The sequence below is a fragment of the Hevea brasiliensis genome, chromosome 10, assembly GCF_030052815.1.
Source record: "Hevea brasiliensis isolate MT/VB/25A 57/8 chromosome 10, ASM3005281v1, whole genome shotgun sequence".
Taxonomy (NCBI): Eukaryota; Viridiplantae; Streptophyta; class Magnoliopsida; order Malpighiales; family Euphorbiaceae; genus Hevea; species Hevea brasiliensis.
In genome coordinates this window covers 5,267,580-5,285,146 of record NC_079502.1, presented here as the reverse complement: position 1 = coordinate 5,285,146, position 17,567 = coordinate 5,267,580, and the positions used below count along the sequence as shown (strand labels likewise).

The 17,567-nt window shown below is 33.2% G+C and overlaps 2 protein-coding genes and 1 pseudogene across 2 annotated transcripts; 2 read left to right on the top strand and 1 right to left on the bottom strand.

Moving 5' to 3' along the window:
• The first annotated feature begins 3,189 nt into the window (after nucleotides 1–3,189).
• On the top strand, nucleotides 3,190–10,380 carry LOC110635343 (benzaldehyde dehydrogenase, mitochondrial). The gene is made up of 11 exons (XM_058129008.1): nucleotides 3,190–3,640; nucleotides 4,575–4,721; nucleotides 4,883–5,025; nucleotides 5,120–5,273; nucleotides 5,390–5,619; nucleotides 5,978–6,067; nucleotides 6,676–6,849; nucleotides 6,992–7,129; nucleotides 9,474–9,611; nucleotides 9,691–9,752; nucleotides 9,833–10,380. Exons 1-11 carry the CDS (start codon nucleotides 3,565–3,567, stop codon nucleotides 10,104–10,106), a joined length of 1,626 nt encoding a protein of 541 aa, XP_057984991.1. The 5' UTR covers nucleotides 3,190–3,564; the 3' UTR covers nucleotides 10,107–10,380.
• Nucleotides 10,381–10,652: 272 nt separating this feature from the next.
• Nucleotides 10,653–12,303, bottom strand: LOC110635345 (probable xyloglucan endotransglucosylase/hydrolase protein 33; annotated as a pseudogene).
• A 1,693-nt stretch (nucleotides 12,304–13,996) lies between these two features.
• On the top strand, nucleotides 13,997–16,554 carry LOC110635339 (equilibrative nucleotide transporter 1). The gene is made up of 2 exons (XM_058129007.1): nucleotides 13,997–14,761; nucleotides 15,636–16,554. The coding sequence occupies exons 1-2, from the start codon at nucleotides 14,209–14,211 to the stop codon at nucleotides 16,364–16,366; spliced, it is 1,284 nt and encodes a 427-aa protein (XP_057984990.1). The 5' UTR covers nucleotides 13,997–14,208; the 3' UTR covers nucleotides 16,367–16,554.
• Nucleotides 16,555–17,567: the final 1,013 nt, after the last annotated feature.

Genomic DNA, 17,567 nt, shown 5'->3' with positions numbered 1-17,567 from the left:
TTTCCACATCATTGTTTTTAAAAATTCTTTTTTCTTTCATTTTGATATTTGATTTAATTAATTTTATTTTAATTTCAATTAAATTATTTATTTTAATTTATATTTAATTCAACAGTAACCAATCATTTTTCTTTTTAAAATCCATTTACCTATAATTTATGAATTAACAATTAATAATCAATAATATAAATATATAAATAGGGAATGAACATATTAACTTTATATTATTTATTATATTATAAACTTTAATTCCAAAAAATTTAATTAGGCTACATTTTTTAAAATAAATAATATATATATAATTAAGTAATTAACAATAATAATTAAGAATTAATCCCTTTAAAAAAATTATTAATGGGATTAAGAGTTTAAAATTTAATAAAATCCAATCAGAGTTTAGTTGATATATTCTTAAATAAATATTAAATAATAATATGTTATTATAATCATTAATTTGATATATTTTATAATTAATTATTAAAATAAAGCTAACTAAATTTTAATACGTAATTTTAAAAAGTAATTTCAAAATTTATTTAAAGTTTTAAAATTTAAATAAAAATACTTTACAATACAATATTAAAACAAAATTTCATCATAAAAATTTATTCAAAGTAATCAATAAAAAAATAAATTTTGATATATTAAATTTTATGGCACAAGAAATAAAGAAAATTTTATATATTTTTCATTATTTAAAGATAACAATAAAATATTATTTAATAATTTAACTTAAAATACTAATAAGATAATGACCGATATCATTAATTATTTACGTCAAAGTTTAATAAAATGAATAAATTCTAAATATCTTATATTTTTTAACATACCAAGCTTTCAGGTTTTGGTGAAATTGGTGGTGGTGGTGATGGTGGAGGAGGAGGAGCAGCGGTGGTGGATAGTGCCATTTAGATTTTTGATGGGACAAGTTACTGAGCTTTTAAGCAAAAGAAATTAAACTAGAATGTGTTGTTGCTCCCCCAACTTGCCCATAATTGGCAGGTCCAGCTTTCTGTCCTTTTTAACCAATTTTGACCCAGAAATAGCTAACTGCAAACATCAATAGCGTAACCTTTTAATAAATTTTGATTCTATTTTTCCAGCAATTGGCTATTAAAAGGTTAAAAGGTTACGCTATTGATGTTTGCAGTTAGCTATTAAAAGGTTACGCTATTGATGTTTGATGTTAGCTATTTCTGGGTCAAAAATGGTTAAGAAGGATAGGAAGCTGGAACTGTCAATTATGGGCAAGTTGGGGGAGCAACAACACATGCTAGTTTAATTTCTTTTGCTTAAAAGCTCAGTAACTTGTCCCATCAAAAATCTAAATGGCACTATCCACCACCGCTGCTCCTCCTCCTCCACTATCACCACCACCACCACTTTCACCAAAACCTAAAGCCTGGGTATCTCAGGTTCCTTAGTGTTGCAAACCCTCTAGGTTATACGAGATTGAGAGGACACGAGCTCTCCCATTATTACCTCCAGAGGTTGTCATCAATGGCTATGCTTTGTTAGACTCTAAGGTCCAATGGATGGCTAGCTACATGGTTCCAGAAGATGTTTTTGAAGCATGTAGGCTCTCTTATTGCTGGAGATGCTTTCATTTCTTTATTTTCCTAAGCTACCAAATCAACTCATTTTTAAGAACTTCTACTACAAGAGTTAAGAATGAAGCTTGTTACTATTTGTTAGAGCTGGAAGCTCATTGGTTAGTTCTATAATGGGTTGGTTTAGGCATCAAAGCTTTTTTTTACTATGCTGTTTTATGTAAGTTACCCATTGACCCTTGTAGTGAATGTGTTGCAATTCAATATATATATATATATATATATATATATATATATATATATATATATGAAAAGTCATTTAGATAGGAAAAATTAAATAGCCTTATTTTACTTATATTTTAATTTTTTAATAAATAAAATAATTATTAATTATATATAAATAAAATAATTACGAGGCCATAATATGTACACAATACACGTACATTAAAGATTTTTTTTATTAATTAATTTTTATTAATTTTTTTTAATATGACATTCAAAGAATAGATATTTAAATTTGAGTTCATCAAGTAAAAAATAATAGAAATTTTATTCAACTTATTTTGTTAATAAAATATTAAAAAATATTAATTTTATTTAATAAATAATATATTTTTAATTCATTAAATGAAGTCGTAACGTCGAACAGCCCAACTTTGCAGGGCTTGATTCCCACACGCACCCACGTGTCAGGAAAAGAAAAGTACAACTGTTGCCAAACAGGAAGAGTAAATGTCCAGCCTTCGAATTCTCCTTTCTTTTTCAAACTTATCTTTTCACGCAAATCCTTTCCATAAATCTATCAAAGCCTCTATTTCAAATCTGGACGGCGCAAACATTAAAGCCCACTCTCCATAATTGATTATATATATATATATATAAATAGAGGTTAATAATTTTATTAATTCTTTTAATATTAAAATTTTAAAATATATAAAAATTTTATCTAATTTTTTTTTTAAAATTTGAAAATTATTGTAATTTTTATTAAATTTTTTTACTATTTAATATTTAATAATTATTAAAATAAAATTATGAAAAAGTCAATAAATGTAATAACATTGGATAATGAAGTTTAAAATTTAATTGATAAAATTTTAATAATTTTTAAAAATTTAACTGATTAGATAAAATTATCAAAAGGAGATAAAATTTTGTTTTTATTTATTTTATGGATTTGTACAATTTCCATTATTTGTTTTTTTATGGAAAATTTCCATTATGGATAAGCAAAGCCAAATATATGCAATTAGCCATTTTAAAAACTCTTTATCTTGTTTCACCCAAAATAGAAAACTCACATTGAGGGATTTTGTTTATATGAAGAATTTTTAAAATGTGATTTTTTTTTTTTACAACATTCCTTATTCAAAGTTTTTCCAAATCAAACAAACCCCAATGAATGTTTACATTAGGTGGAATCCAATGAAGGTAATTATCAATTCATATGCTGTCTCCAACATATATGCCAAGTATTTTTCAATTTGAACTGCCCACATAATTCCCTTATTCCTTCACATTCACAATAGGAAACAGGCGAATGTGACAGATGATCACCCTCCATGACTTTGCCACCTTTTGGCTTTTGTCCTTATCCTTTTTTTTTTTTTTTTCCTTGACTAGTGCTTGAGTTGGTGAGGGGTTAGCTCATGCGTTTCTCTCTTTACTACCTATTATCTTCTTCTGTTTCTTGCTTCTCTCTCCTGCAAATTAATGTGACTTTATCTGCAAACAACTTGCAAAGAATTTTAATCTGTCAACACTAAAGAAAACCCAGAAAATTGATGTTTAATTGATATTGATATATTTATATATATTTTGACTCTTTCCACTTTATTGGATAATTATCAGAAAAGTTGGAGGTGGCCAATAGATAAGTTCCCATTTTAGAGTGAGAGATTTTATATATAATTACATAGAGAGGAGAGTCACAGGGCATTAAAAAAAGATTTTACACCCCCCGCAGAGAGACTGAGAGAGAGAGAGAGAGAGAGAGCACCGAGAGGAAGTTGCTATGGCTGCTAGGAGGATATCTAGTTTGCTCTCTCGTTCCTTCACTTCTGGTTCTGTTTCTGCTCTGTTTTCAGGAGGTGCGTTGACAATTTTTTCCTCCCTTTTTTCTGCATTTATTTTTACATGGGAAATCAAAGATATACAGTCCAAAAAAAAGGTTTTTCTTGTGCTTTGATTATATGTGGTGACACTAATAGATTTTTTTTTTTGAATGCTCGCTTTTCTCCCCTATTACTTTCTGCACTTTTTTGGGGTGCTCTGTTCTGTTTGGTTGCTGAGATAAAAGTGGTTGAAAAGAGGGGGAAGAAAGTTTACTTCTCAGGAAAGAGAGAAAACTTAAACTTTTGGTTATTTTCGTCTGTTTTTCAATTTCTTTATTCTTCTAAGACACCGAGTTAATCTGTTCTCTTGGCACTGAAGATAAAGAAAGAGACTTTTGATCATTAATTATATGTACCTGATTCTACTTTTTCACTGATTTTGAGTTAGCGGTGCATTATATTTCAGTTTTCAGGAATCTATAGGAGGAGTACAGAACTCAAATCTTTCTGGGACTCTACTAAACTTTCAGATTCAAAATTCTTTACTTGTTCCGATCTCTTTTTTTACATCTTTCTTGAAAATCTATTCCATTCTTTCTGTCTCTCTCTCACATTACCATTTCTGAAGTAATCGTTTATTTTTCAAGAAGGGGACCCACCATTTTGTGTATGTGGGCCCCTACCTGTGGAAATGGACGACCTTATCTATCAAGTTTTGGTTCTGTTTTATGCATGTATGGGCTGCTGATGTTGATAAATCCTATCTTGTAATTGCTTCAACTCATTTGTTCGGTTTCACAAAGTCAAAAAATGGGGTCTCTTTTTCGTGTAACAGAAGCCATTCAACTGCCTTCACATTCATATTGGTTTCTTAGATTTTGTTTGACTATTGGGTTTGTTATTTATGGTTCTGTCACATTTACTATTATATAGTTGGTCAATTAAATGTAAAAAGTGTATCTTCTTTCAGGGAGGAATTCTAGCCTTGGTAGAGGAATCAGCAGATATAACAGTACCACTGCAGCTGCTACTGCTGCTGAGGGACCAATAATTCCTTCTGTAGCTGTGAATTATACTCAACTTTTAATTAATGGGCAGTTCGTTGATGCGGCCTCAGGTGAATTTTCATACCATTTATAAAAGATTGGTATAATTGTTTATATGTTTTTCTCTTAATGTTCAGGCAATGCAGTTCAGTTCAAGTGTCCTCGCACATTATTTCTATGTTGTTATTTTAATGTGCCTACATAGAGCATCTACTGAATCTTGTGCCTGCAGGGAAGACTTTTCCAACATATGATCCTAGGACTGGGGAAGTGATCGCCCATGTTGCTGAAGGTGATCTTGACGATATAAATCGGGCAGTCTCTGCTGCTCGCAAGGCATTTGATGAAGGACCATGGCCAAAGATGACTGCTTATGTAACAATTCCTTGATTTAATATTAATTCTTTCTGTTGTTTTGGGTAAGTTGAAAAGGACTTGCGGTTTGAGGATTTCCTTCTATGTATTCCAGGAAAGGTCAAGGATTATGTTACGCTTTGCTGATTTAATTGATAAGCATAATGATGAAATTGCAACACTCGAGACTTGGGATAATGGGAAACCATATGAGCAGGCTGCTAAAATCGAAGTACCAATGGTTGCACGTCTATTTCGATACTATGCTGGTGGGAAAAATGAGAAGAACATAACAATTATGCTATTTTTCATGCCTTGAACATTCCTCTTTTACTGTTTCATTGTATGGAATACTTAAGATTGTTTTCTTCTGAATATTTATCAGGTTGGGCGGATAAGATTCATGGTCTTGTAGTTCCAGCTGATGGGCAGCATCATGTGCAAACCTTGCATGAACCAATTGGTGTTGCAGGTCAGATTATTCCATGGAATTTTCCTCTTCTCATGTTTGCTTGGAAGGTCGGACCAGCATTAGCGTGTGGCAACACTGTCGTCATCAAGACAGCAGAGCAGACACCATTAACTGCTCTCTATGCTGCTAAGCTACTTCATGAGGTAGCTTTGCATATAATTTTTATGTTCACTTCTTTCACAACTTAAAATGTGTGTTGGACAATTATATCAATTATCAAGACATTCACACACATGCATATTTTAAAAGCAATATTGAGGTCTGCCTTGCAGGGGACTGTGGCGACACTTATTTTTTTGAATAAAAAGGAGTGTACATTTATAAACAGCTTCCCTGGTGTTGTGGGACTGTGTTTGGTTTTTTAACTAGTAGTTCTATCTGATCTTTCTAAACTTTAGATGTGTATCTTTTCCTCCACTAATAACATAACATTTGATAAACAAAATGTCTATGTATATGTGATTTCCATCTCTAGTCCTGATTAGATAAGCTCTTTCACAGGCTGGACTTCCAGAAGGTGTTCTGAATGTGATTTCTGGCTTTGGTCCAACTGCTGGTGCAGCTCTTGCCAGCCATATGGATGTGGATAAGGTATTTGCAACTGTATACATCCATACTTAGTTCTGTATTAACTACTAACTTTTAAATCTTGATGTTGAAGTCATTTGGTTTTATGACCTGAATTAGCTTAAATTCCCATAAATCCTTTGAGCTAATGAACAGTGCTTTTGGAAATGCACACAAATGCCCCTTGGATGTTGCAATTATTGACTATTTCTATATTTGGTTCATGGGGGTATAAAAACATAACGCGTGATATTCTTTTTCTCCCTTGATATCCATAAAAGCTTTTGATAGGGAAGTGTTTCTAATTCTATATAGAAATTTGATATTAGCATGCCAGGGCTGATTATTTGGAAATCCCCTAAAACTAGGTGTCTCAAAGAATGATTAACAGGTGTAATCTTACATTGAGATGCCTGAAATATTGTTGATTAAAAGTCATTTGATGGATTTTCCACTTAAGATAGGGAATATGCATCCCTTTTAAAGACATTTACCATACTTACGAACCATTATTCTGTATGCTGTGATATTTGATGTACAGGCTGTTAGAGCAATGCTAATTTTAGAAGCCAAGTATACATTTTACCTAATTATATTTCATAGTTCATAATTTGTCTGCAATCTCTATGCAGCTTGCTTTCACTGGATCAACTGATACAGGAAAAATTGTTCTGGAGTTAGCAGCAAGAAGCAATCTCAAGCCAGTAACTTTAGAACTTGGAGGGAAATCCCCTTTTATTATTTGCGAGGATGCTGATATTGATAATGCTGTTGAGCTGGCTCACTTTGCGTTATTCTTTAATCAGGCATGTCCAAGAAGATGTTCCCAAACATGCATAGTAGCTTTCATAGAAATAAAACTGTCCAAGAAGATGTTCCCAAACATGCATTGTAGCTTTCATAGAAATAAAACTGTGTTATTGATCATTGGTTTTGTGAAATCTGTAGGGCCAATGTTGTTGTGCAGGCTCTCGCACATATGTGCATGAGCGTGTTTATGATGAATTCGTAGAGAAAGCAAAGGCACGTGCTGTAAAACGTCTTGTTGGTGATCCATTCAAAGGGGGTATTGAACAAGGCCCGCAGGTAAATCAACAACATTGTCTTTTAAGAAACACTAATGCAATGAGATTTTACTGCTTAAGAGCATAGCAAGTTATCAACATTTGTGATTTTTGTATCCAATTTGGGCTCAAGTTGCAATATAATTTTGCACGCTTAGGTTGTCAACTATAACTTTTGTAAGACTTAGTTTAGGAATGGAGTTGAGAAGTGGATAAAAATAAAAACAGACAATACAAAATCTTACATGGTTCTACTTGTTGTGTACGCACATGGGTGAAAAAGGAAAAAAAATGCACTATGGAATATACAATTACAAGGTTGAGTGGAAGCTCTCAAACCCAAAGACCCCCTTCTACACCCAAATAACTTACACACTTGGCACACTTATTGAAGATCTCACTTTGTTCTCCAACTCTCCATACCACACTTAATGATTCATCATGAATGAAGATCCACCATATCTTGACCAAAATCTTAGCGAAAGATTCTATTAAATTTATTGGAGACCCATAGGTAAGGGGTGGATTTGATTGTGGGCTTAAAAGGGAGGAGAGATGGGCCCTTACTGCATAAAACCAATTGGCTTATGTTAAAGCTCGCATTAACCCATTTATAAGCCACTCGACATTTTTGTCTCTAATCAATATGGGATAATATCTCAACACTCCCCTTAAGTGTAATTGAGTCTGAACTAGTTGACACTTGACCATAATTTACACAGGACATATAGAACCTTACATCCCTGAGAAACATAGGTAGATGGGTAAACACCACATATCCATCCTTAAACCCTAAACAAATAGGTTGAATAGGCTACCTAGGAATTTTATGTTATCTCTGATACCATATTAAATTTATTAGATTCATGGATAGCCCAAAATCCGGGAAGAAGTGGATTTTGATTGTGGGCTTGTGAGGAGGGAGATATGGGCCCTTATAGCACAAAACCAATTGGCTTATTCTAAAGCCCGCACTAACTCATTTATAAGTCAACATTGTTTTCTCTACTCAATATGGGACAGTATCTTAATAGATACTTTCAAAGATTCAACAAGAATTTGAAAATTTTCTAAATTTTTACAAAACCATGAGATGATCTTGCACCATATTTTGGAGTATGTTTACGCATCATGGCATTCGAAGAGCATGTGAAGATTATAAGTAAATTATGTACCAATTATTCAAGTCAAGGTGGAGATTTGTTGTACAATGTCATAAAACTTCACTGTGTCTTGAATTATTAGTACATATTTTACTCATAATCTTCTCATGCTCTTTGAATAAGATAATGCCTAAATATACTTGAGATCATCATGTAGCTTTAGAAAAGACTTAGAAAGTCTTCAAATCCTTTTTGAATATTTGAAAGAATTTTTGGCTAATATTTTGGTTAAGATATGGTGAATCTTCATTCATGATGAGGGGACCACATTTGTAAATTTTCAAGCAAAAGTCATGGCCATTTGTATAGCCATATATAGTGATGTGTTTAAGAGAGATTGAGAGAAAATTAGAGAGCTCTCTAATAAGTGTGGTATGGACAGTAAGAAAATAAAAGTGACTACTCTATTAAGTATGTCAAGTGTGTGAGTTACGGATGTAGAAGAAGTCTTTGGGTTTAAGGGTTTCTACTTGACCTTGTGATTTGTATAAGCCACTTTGATGATGTATTTCTTCCGTCTTTGCTTGTTGATGTAAGCAACAAGTCGAATCACATAAAATTTTCTGTATTATGTGTGTTTATTTTTATCCACTGCTTTTGTAGATTATGATTTTTGTGCAATATCCAATATTGCCTTATTCAGGCCTCTTTCTGAGTCAGTATTGCTTGTATCTTCGCTTTCTATAAATTGAAGCTACTAGTTCCATCAAACTTCTCGATTTCCATTGATGAGTCCATTATGGATTAGCTAAGAAGACAAGTACAACTCTGATAGTAGTTTGTTAGGAATGGATTTGAGAAGTAGATAAAAATAAACGTATAAACAACACAGAGTTCTACATATGGCTATACATATAGCCACGACCTTTGCTTGAAAATTTAGCAAATGTTGTGATCTCATCATGAATGAAGATTCATCATGTCTTGACTAAAATCTTAGCCACAAATCCTTCACAAGAGAAGGATTTGAAGACTTTCTAAATCCTTACTAAGGCCATTTGATGATCTTGTACCATATCTTGGAGTATATTTTGGCATTATTGCATTCAAAGAGTATGTGAAGATTACGAGTGGAATGAGTGCCACCAACAATTCAATACATGCTACACCAATTTAAAGGAACAAATCAAAATGGGAAAAATTTAGATTTCATGTCAAGCCACCTATTAATTGGTGTTGAATGCACTTACTTTAATGGAACAGGTTGATTCAGAACAATTTGAGAAGATACTGAAGTACATAAGATATGGTATTCAAAGTGGAGCTACACTTGAAACTGGAGGAGATAGATTTGGCACCAAGGGCTACTATATCCAGCCCACAGTTTTCTCAAATGTGACGGTATGTTGCTTGATTAACAACCATTTTATACAAAAAATTGAATTATGATCATGAAACTGACAATAAGTACTTGTATTAGGATGAAATGCTAATAGCAAAAGATGAGATATTTGGTCCAGTTCAGTCCATCTTGAAGTTCAAGTAAGCAATGATCCTTGTCTTGCATCTTAGTATAAGAAGATTGGTGTTTACAGTCATATTAATGTTTCAAATAATTGCAGGGATCTTGATGAAGTTATACACAGGGCAAATAGCACTCGCTATGGGCTGGCTGCAGGGGTGTTTACACAGAACATAGACACTGCTAACATCTTGACCCGAGCATTACGAGCAGGATCAGTATGGATCAATTGCTTTGATATCTTTGATGCCGCCATTCCTTTCGGAGGATACAAGATGAGTGGAATTGGAAGGGAAAAGGGGATTTACAGTCTTAACAATTACTTGCAAGTGAAGGCTGTGGTTACTCCCTTAAAGAATCCAGCATGGTTATAGACCCTTGAATTAAGTGCACCACTTTGTTCTATTCCTGCTGCATAGCTGAAAATTAAAGGGTAGATTACCTGAAAATATGAGACTGCCAATGAATGTTGATCTGATAGATGTATCTATGATTTCAGAAGAGAAGGGGGTGATGATGACGAGGATAAGAACATCAGGTTTCGATCTTTTGGTTTTTATTGCATCTTTGTAATAAAATAATTCAGCAATTATGGTTGGTTAAAATAAATCTGGTTGCGTTGGTATATCTTCAACGCTTCTGCTGCTATTATTATCTTGAATTTGTCGTTAAGTTCATATTAAGACCAACTTGTAGTCTTCCTTTTTAATGGGTATGGGCCATCTTAATGGCCCTGTGTGTTTCCAGGTCAAACAGGAAAGATCTATTAGATTTCTTGGTTCACAATCGTATGACTGATCCCATGTAGCAGTTAATTAATCATTAATCATTAATGGGGAGGAACTGTTCAACTTGCTCTACAGCTATCTGGGTTCAGTTCATATCGCAGCTGTGTGATTAATCGTATTCTACGGATTGAAGCTGTTAGCTATCCTTCTCTGCAAATTGTCTCCTAGGTTAGACTGTTTAATGGACAACTCGTACTTCTCAATGATAGCTTTTTTTTTAATTGATTGAATTTGATCAAAGTTTTAACTCTTACGGTTCTGAAAATCATTGAGCAAAAATCTCATGTTAGGTTTCACCGTTGCTACTCGGAGTGAGTGTGAAAATTACCTTCAATTTTTGGTCTAAATTTTAAACTTATATAGCAAATATAATGAGATTGATGGCTAAGAAAACCACAAAATGGATGTTGAGCTATTAAATTAAGGGAATCACAGAATCATATCGAAGTTAATTTGATTAAAGACCAAACTACTCTAAGAATATATTAATGAAGTTGTATTTCTTTTTTTATTTATTATTTTTTTTTTGAAATTCATGTATCACATTTATTTGCACTCGGGTGGCAGGACCTTGAGCCTGGGTCTATCATTACAGTAAGAATAGAAAATGAGCTTTCTTCTTGCCCAATCCATGGCCACACTTTGATCCTTCGATAATCTAACAAATTCTTGCCCTTCCACAGGGTCTAAGCTTGAAGGAGCTTCAGCCTTACATGAAGCAGCTGATGGACCACTCATTTTCATTTCTGCAAATGAAACCACAAATGGTGCATACTTATTAAACTGGGTATTTTCCTCCATGTGTTGCCCCCTCTGAACCATCCCAGATTGTGGCAAAAACTGACATGGCCTTTGATCGGTACACAGAAGGGAAGGCACTGTTGTGAACAAACTCTCTTACTGGTACATTGTCCACTAGAAACCTGCAGTTTTTAGTTTGATATATATTCAGAACTGTGCTAATCCAAGAAAGAAAATTTAAATTTTTAAAGAAATTACTTGTGGTTTTTGGGTTATCGTACACTGTATGGTGACTGTTCCAAATGATGGTGTTGTTGTGTTGGATCAAACCAGAGATAGAATTTCTCCTCTTCCAGTGCTAACACTTCCATTAGCATACACGTTAGTTTGGAGGACCCAGTCATTTCTCTTGTCATGACCAAGAAGTTCTATGTCAATCTCATCATGGTTGTGTGGGTACGTATCTGCATTAGACAACTGAAAATTTTCTTTCCCATAAGCATATGCAACCTAGTTCTACAAGTAAATGCACTTTTTTGGCTATACAAAACAGAGCTTACATGGAAGGCAACTACAACTCCAGAGTATAAACCAGCAGGCAACCTTATTGCAGCACTAAAGAATCCGTAGTAATATTTGTTCTTTGAGGCCAACCCAGAGTCTGCAGAGAAGAACCCAAAAAGATCAACATTGGGATCAACTCAGAAACAACACAGACCTCGTTAACACAAGATACATGAAATGGAGCTAGCTATACCTGTGGATTTATCAAGAGCAAGATAAACGTAAGACCCATTATTGAGAAGCTTAACACTCGAACCTCCAAAAAAGGTGGAGAAGCCTTGACCAATAGAGACACTAGAAAAGAGATCAGTTAAACGAGTAACATTAGGAGGAGTATACTGCATATGGCTGCTGTGTGAAGAAACCTCTAATGTCATGCACAGGAGCCAAAAAAGACCCAAAAGGACATTATTGCTTTCTTGCAAAAGTGCCATATGATATCCCACTAAATTTGATGAGAGAAAAATTATGGGTCAGGTGGGTTATATAGATACATAAGAAAAAGTTCACAATCTTTGCTCAGTTGTTAACCAGCTGGCTGCCTCTTCCTGGTGTCTTTGTCCTCGGTGGGTGTTTTGGATCTTAAAGACAAGGATGTGGAGCAGTAGAGGTGATATCATATGGGGTGGCTTTAGGATGCATGGCGCAGCTCATGGGCCTGCTCAAAGGTTAGGACCATGATTTGGTGATTATTTTTCATAAATGTTTGATGGGAGCTGCTACCAACCTCCAACCAGAAAAAGAACAGTTAAGCCATACTTTCAAACTAATTTGGGTGGAATATATGTACCTTGAGAAAGAAAAGGCCTTAATTTGGCTGTGACCATTTTTCTGCTTCCTGTGGTCCAGAGATCTTAATGGGAAAAGACCAACAACATTTTTACATTTTTGTTCATATTTAAGATGAAATATGTAAAGTTTTTTTAAAGTAAAATAAAATACAGCAATAAAAAAATAATTTGTTAAAATCTCTAATTTACTGATTTAGAGAATTAAAAAAGTGTGAGGTTCCTTCAAAAATTTATTTTTCTTAGAACATCTTGCTTCCAACTAAGATTTCCATGTATCTAATGGGTATAAAGTTTGAAAATATTTTCTGGGTTTAGAATTCACAAATAGGCCTGATTTAGTCCCTTGTAGCTTCAATCTGAGTTATCTGCCTCATGGTGAAGCATGGCACTCTCCCTTGAGGATCCTTCTGCCGCGTCTTGAGCGGCAGTGTCTGGAGATATTTCAGCCGGGTTAAGGGCCTGAGCATGGAAAAATTATATAATGAAACAATCATATGGATTAATTTGATAAGATATGATTTATTTAATAAAATAAATTAATTTAATATATTTAATACAACTCAATTTAACACAATTCAATATAAGCATATTTTGACATGATTCAATACATTTATTTTTTATAAAAATAATATATTAAATAAAATATACATAATTTTAATTATACATAATTTATTAATATATAAACATATAAAATCTAACATAAAACAAGAATCAACATTTTTATTAAAAATTTTAAAATAAATAATTATAAAACAATATATTTTTTAATTTATTATATAAATTTAAAAATTAAATTAATTTTAATAAAAAAAATAATCAGTAACAAAATTCAAATACAATAAATGATTAAATTTATATTTACTAATTTTATTGTCTAACAGTGTCACGTGCAGGCTAGCAGGCTAAAACATGTTAGTGAGTTAAAATAGATTGATGATAACTGATAATATGAATAATGTAATATATTATAAATATACAGATCAATTTTTTTAATATATTATAAATAATTCAACACAAATATAAATAGACTCAATAAAAATTTTTTATTTTCATATTGTATTGATGGATCGTGTTTAAAATAATCATCCTAATTATAAACATTATAAATAATAAATTTATGATATTTTTTAATTTGTGTATAAGCAGTTTCATAAAATTAAAAATATAAAGTAAATGAATTTTTGTTTACACATAATATGAAGTATGAATTTATAAATAAATTTTCTTGAAATTTTATTTATTTTATTAATTATAAAATAATTATTTTTATCAAAATATTCAGTATCATATAATAAAAAAAAATAAAGAGATAAATAATGGATTTATTTTTGCCCTTTAATTAAAAAAAATGAAAGACTACGTGCCTGTCACATGTGAAAAGAAAAAGAAAAGATAGTTGGGGTCTTGAAAGGATTCGTATGTGACAAGCATGGACACGCTGTCGTTTCTTACCTAATCAAAATCTGACCACAGCTCCGCCACCGGCCAAATACCAGTCCGCTCCCTCCATCAAGAAAAAGTTCTTACGATCACCGGTCAACCACCCAAAACCCAAGCTCGAATCCAGACCCACTCCGCCTTCTAATTCTCTCATGGGTCTTGCTGGCGGACCCACCGACAATGACACCGACTCCGAATCCTCCCTATTGCTACCCGACGCGGCCTCCGCTTCAAGTCCGGCCATCTCTCAAAATGTCCCAAAAGACACTTTCCACTTGGCCTACATAATCTACTTTACACTCGGCCTTGGCTTTCTTCTCCCGTGGAATGCCTTCATCACCGCTGTCGATTACTTCTCCTACATCTATCCCGGGGTTTCAGTTGACCGCATATTCGCCGTGGCTTACATGGTGGTGGGACTCTGCTGCCTTTTGGTGATCGTCTTTTACGCCCATGTAGCCGATGCTTATGTTAGGATAAATGCGGGCCTGGCCCTCTTCGTCGTTTCTCTGTTGGTTGTCCCGATTATGGATGCGGTTTATATAAAGGGTCGGGTCGGGTTGAGTGATGGGTTTGATGTGACGGTCGTGGCGATTGCGCTTTCCGGCATGGCTGATGCGTTGGTCCAAGGTGGGCTTATTGGGGCTGCTGGAGGGTTGCCTGAGAGGTATATGCAGGCTGTTGTTGCTGGTACTGCTGGTTCTGGTAATTACAATTGTTGCTTTTTTTTCCACTTTTATAATCACAATTTATTGCTTGAATTGGATATTTTTGTTAGATTGCCATGGATTCTTGATTTGGATATTGTCAAATGGCAGAAATTGAAGTTCTTTCTTTTGTTTATGCATGAGTTAGAGTTAACCTAAAACTTTCCATATAAGCACAATATAAAAAAACACAGTACTCAACTGTAGATCTAGTCGTTTTCAATGTGTTTTTTGCACTTAAATAGCTCAAAGGTTGGATGAATCCTAAGCCAAGGCCAACCAATTTAAAGACCAATAAAAATTTGCTTATACAAACTTAGAAGTGAAACGAGCTCTAAAACTTCACATTTCTATATTAAAAATGATAATAAAAAAAAAGGCCACATCATTTCATTGCACTTCAAAAAGCACTCAATCTCTATGACCAAGTTTCTGTTTAGCATTGATGTGTCAAGGCCAAAATTGCAAGCACCATTTTAGATGCATTAAAAAAAAAAAGTTTGAAATTTTAGTGTTCTAATAACTAAAATTTATCAAATTTAATTTTAAATTATTTTTTAATACTTAATAACTAATAAATTTTTTCTCAACAGTAGTTTAACAGTAATGCCAAACATACCCTAAATTTAGAAAGATCTTGAAAATGCTAGAACATTTGTAAACAGGATCCTGCACGAGCTGCTGGACATGTGTTAAATAATTGCATACAAAACTTATTAGTTTACCAAATCTACAAGGTGTTTATGCATTTACTGTATATGCTCCTAGTTATATGCCTTCTATAACTGAGGTGTAGTTTTCTCATTTCTTAGCTATGCAAGCGAATACAATTGCAGAGGAGGAATTTTGAACTTTTAACCTAATGAATGCAGGAGTCCTGGTTTCATTTCTAAGGATCATAACCAAATCTGTATATACACAAGATGAACATGGCCTCAGAAAAAGTGCAAATCTCTATTTCGCTGTTGGGATTGTGGTTATGGCCATATGTATTCTGTTTTACAATGTGGCGCATCACCTTCCTGTGATCAAGTACTATACAGATTTGAAAATTCAGGCTGTGAATGAGGAAAAGAAGGAGAAAGGGTCCCTAACTGGGGCTCAGTGGAGATCAACCTTGTTGGAGATTATTGGGAGTGTCAAATGGTATGGGATTGGGATCCTGCTCATTTATATTGTGACGTTGTCGATATTTCCGGGCTATATAACAGAGGATGTGCACTCTGAGACTCTCAAGGACTGGTATGCAATCCTTCTCATTACCGGCTACAATGTGTTTGATCTGGTTGGCAAGTCTTTGACTGCAGTCTATATGATGGAGAATGCCAAACTTGCCATTGGTGGTTGTTTTGCAAGACTGCTCTTTTTCCCTTTGTTCTTAGGCTGCTTGCATGGTCCTAAATTCTTTCGAACCGAGATCCCAGTAACAATCCTGACTTGTCTTTTGGGTCTTACTAATGGCTACTTGACAAGTGTTCTAATGATTTTGGCTCCCAAAGTTGTCCCAATACAGCATGCAGAGACTGCTGGGATTGTAATTGTTTTGTTCCTAGTTGTTGGTCTGGCTGCTGGATCAATTGTAGCTTGGTTTTGGGTGATCTGACAGCAATCATTGATTATGCCATCCCACGATCTGGGTTGGGAAAGTCTCCAATCTGTAAAGCTCTGTAAACTTATTGTTAATTAAATGTTTTAATGCAATTAATGGTGAATTGTACTAATTGAGAGGCTAGGCTGCCTCTCCCTGGATTCATTGAAGACCAATAAATGGTACCATGCAATGTGTTTTAAGGTTTCTTTTCAGTAGATTCTTTACTCTTCTTGGTGTTATCGGTGAACTGAAACTTTCTCTTGGCCTGGGGCCTAAATTGGCTCCTCTTTGAAATAAATTGAAGGTAATGCTGATCGAGTTTCTCACTTTCTAGTCTAAATTGGACAGTAGTAGAAGTTGAAAGTTTGAAGTGCAGGTTACCAATTTAGTAAGGACTTGCGGGTGCAGACCATATCCATCCAGAAATTTGTGGATAAAATCATATCTACAAGTCAATGATAAATAACTAACTGCCTACGGTTTAAAAAACTGAAGAATGAAGCTGAATTTGTGCTTCAGCCTGCAGACTGTAGAGTACGCTTTCTGGAGATTCCCCAATGTAAAGCTGAGCGGGTCAAATTTCACCTACAGGAAATTTTAACAAAAAAACATATTTATTATTAAGATTATGTTCCAAACTTATATTTTTAAGTTATTTCTTTAATATATATATACACACACACACTAATGCATTTTATATTTCCCCTTTTTCTTAATTCTACTTGTAGGACGTTAGGACTAACCATAATATTTTCAATAATATATTTACTATATATATATATATTTTTTTTTTTTTTGAAGTATAGAATTTTTTTACCAATTCAAAAAATTATAATAAAATTTCAATAATTAATATAAATATTACGTAATTATGATTTTAATTATTATAGAATTTTAAACATAATTTTTACATAAAATTTACATCTAAAAGCAAAAATATAAATATGAACCCCAAAGAGTTAGACTAGATAGCAAATACCATATGATTAAAGAAAAAAAAAATAACCGCCCTTTACTCAAATTAAACAAATATAAAAAATTAGATATTAATAAAATAACAAAATAAGTAACTAATAGCTTAATGGTACAAAGATAAATATAAATGCATATTCAAGTTGATCAATCTAAAATTTATGCGAGTTAAAAATAATTAACTTTATATACTTGTATAAATGAAAATAAAATAAATTTTAGATGAAATTCAATGAAAAAA

Excerpts from the sequence above, each read along its gene's own strand:
- LOC110635343 (XM_058129008.1), top strand. The coding sequence starts at position 3,565 with ATGGCTGCTAGGAGGATATCTAGTTTGCTCTCTCGTTCCTTCACTTCT. Across the intron at positions 6,068-6,675 it reads GCCATATGGATGTGGATAAG|CTTGCTTTCACTGGATCAAC; the intron begins GTATTTGCAACT and ends ATCTCTATGCAG. Across the intron at positions 9,753-9,832 it reads CAGTCCATCTTGAAGTTCAA|GGATCTTGATGAAGTTATAC; the intron begins GTAAGCAATGAT and ends AAATAATTGCAG.
- LOC110635339 (XM_058129007.1), top strand. The coding sequence starts at position 14,209 with ATGGGTCTTGCTGGCGGACCCACCGACAATGACACCGACTCCGAATCC. Across the intron at positions 14,762-15,635 it reads TGCTGGTACTGCTGGTTCTG|GAGTCCTGGTTTCATTTCTA; the intron begins GTAATTACAATT and ends TAATGAATGCAG.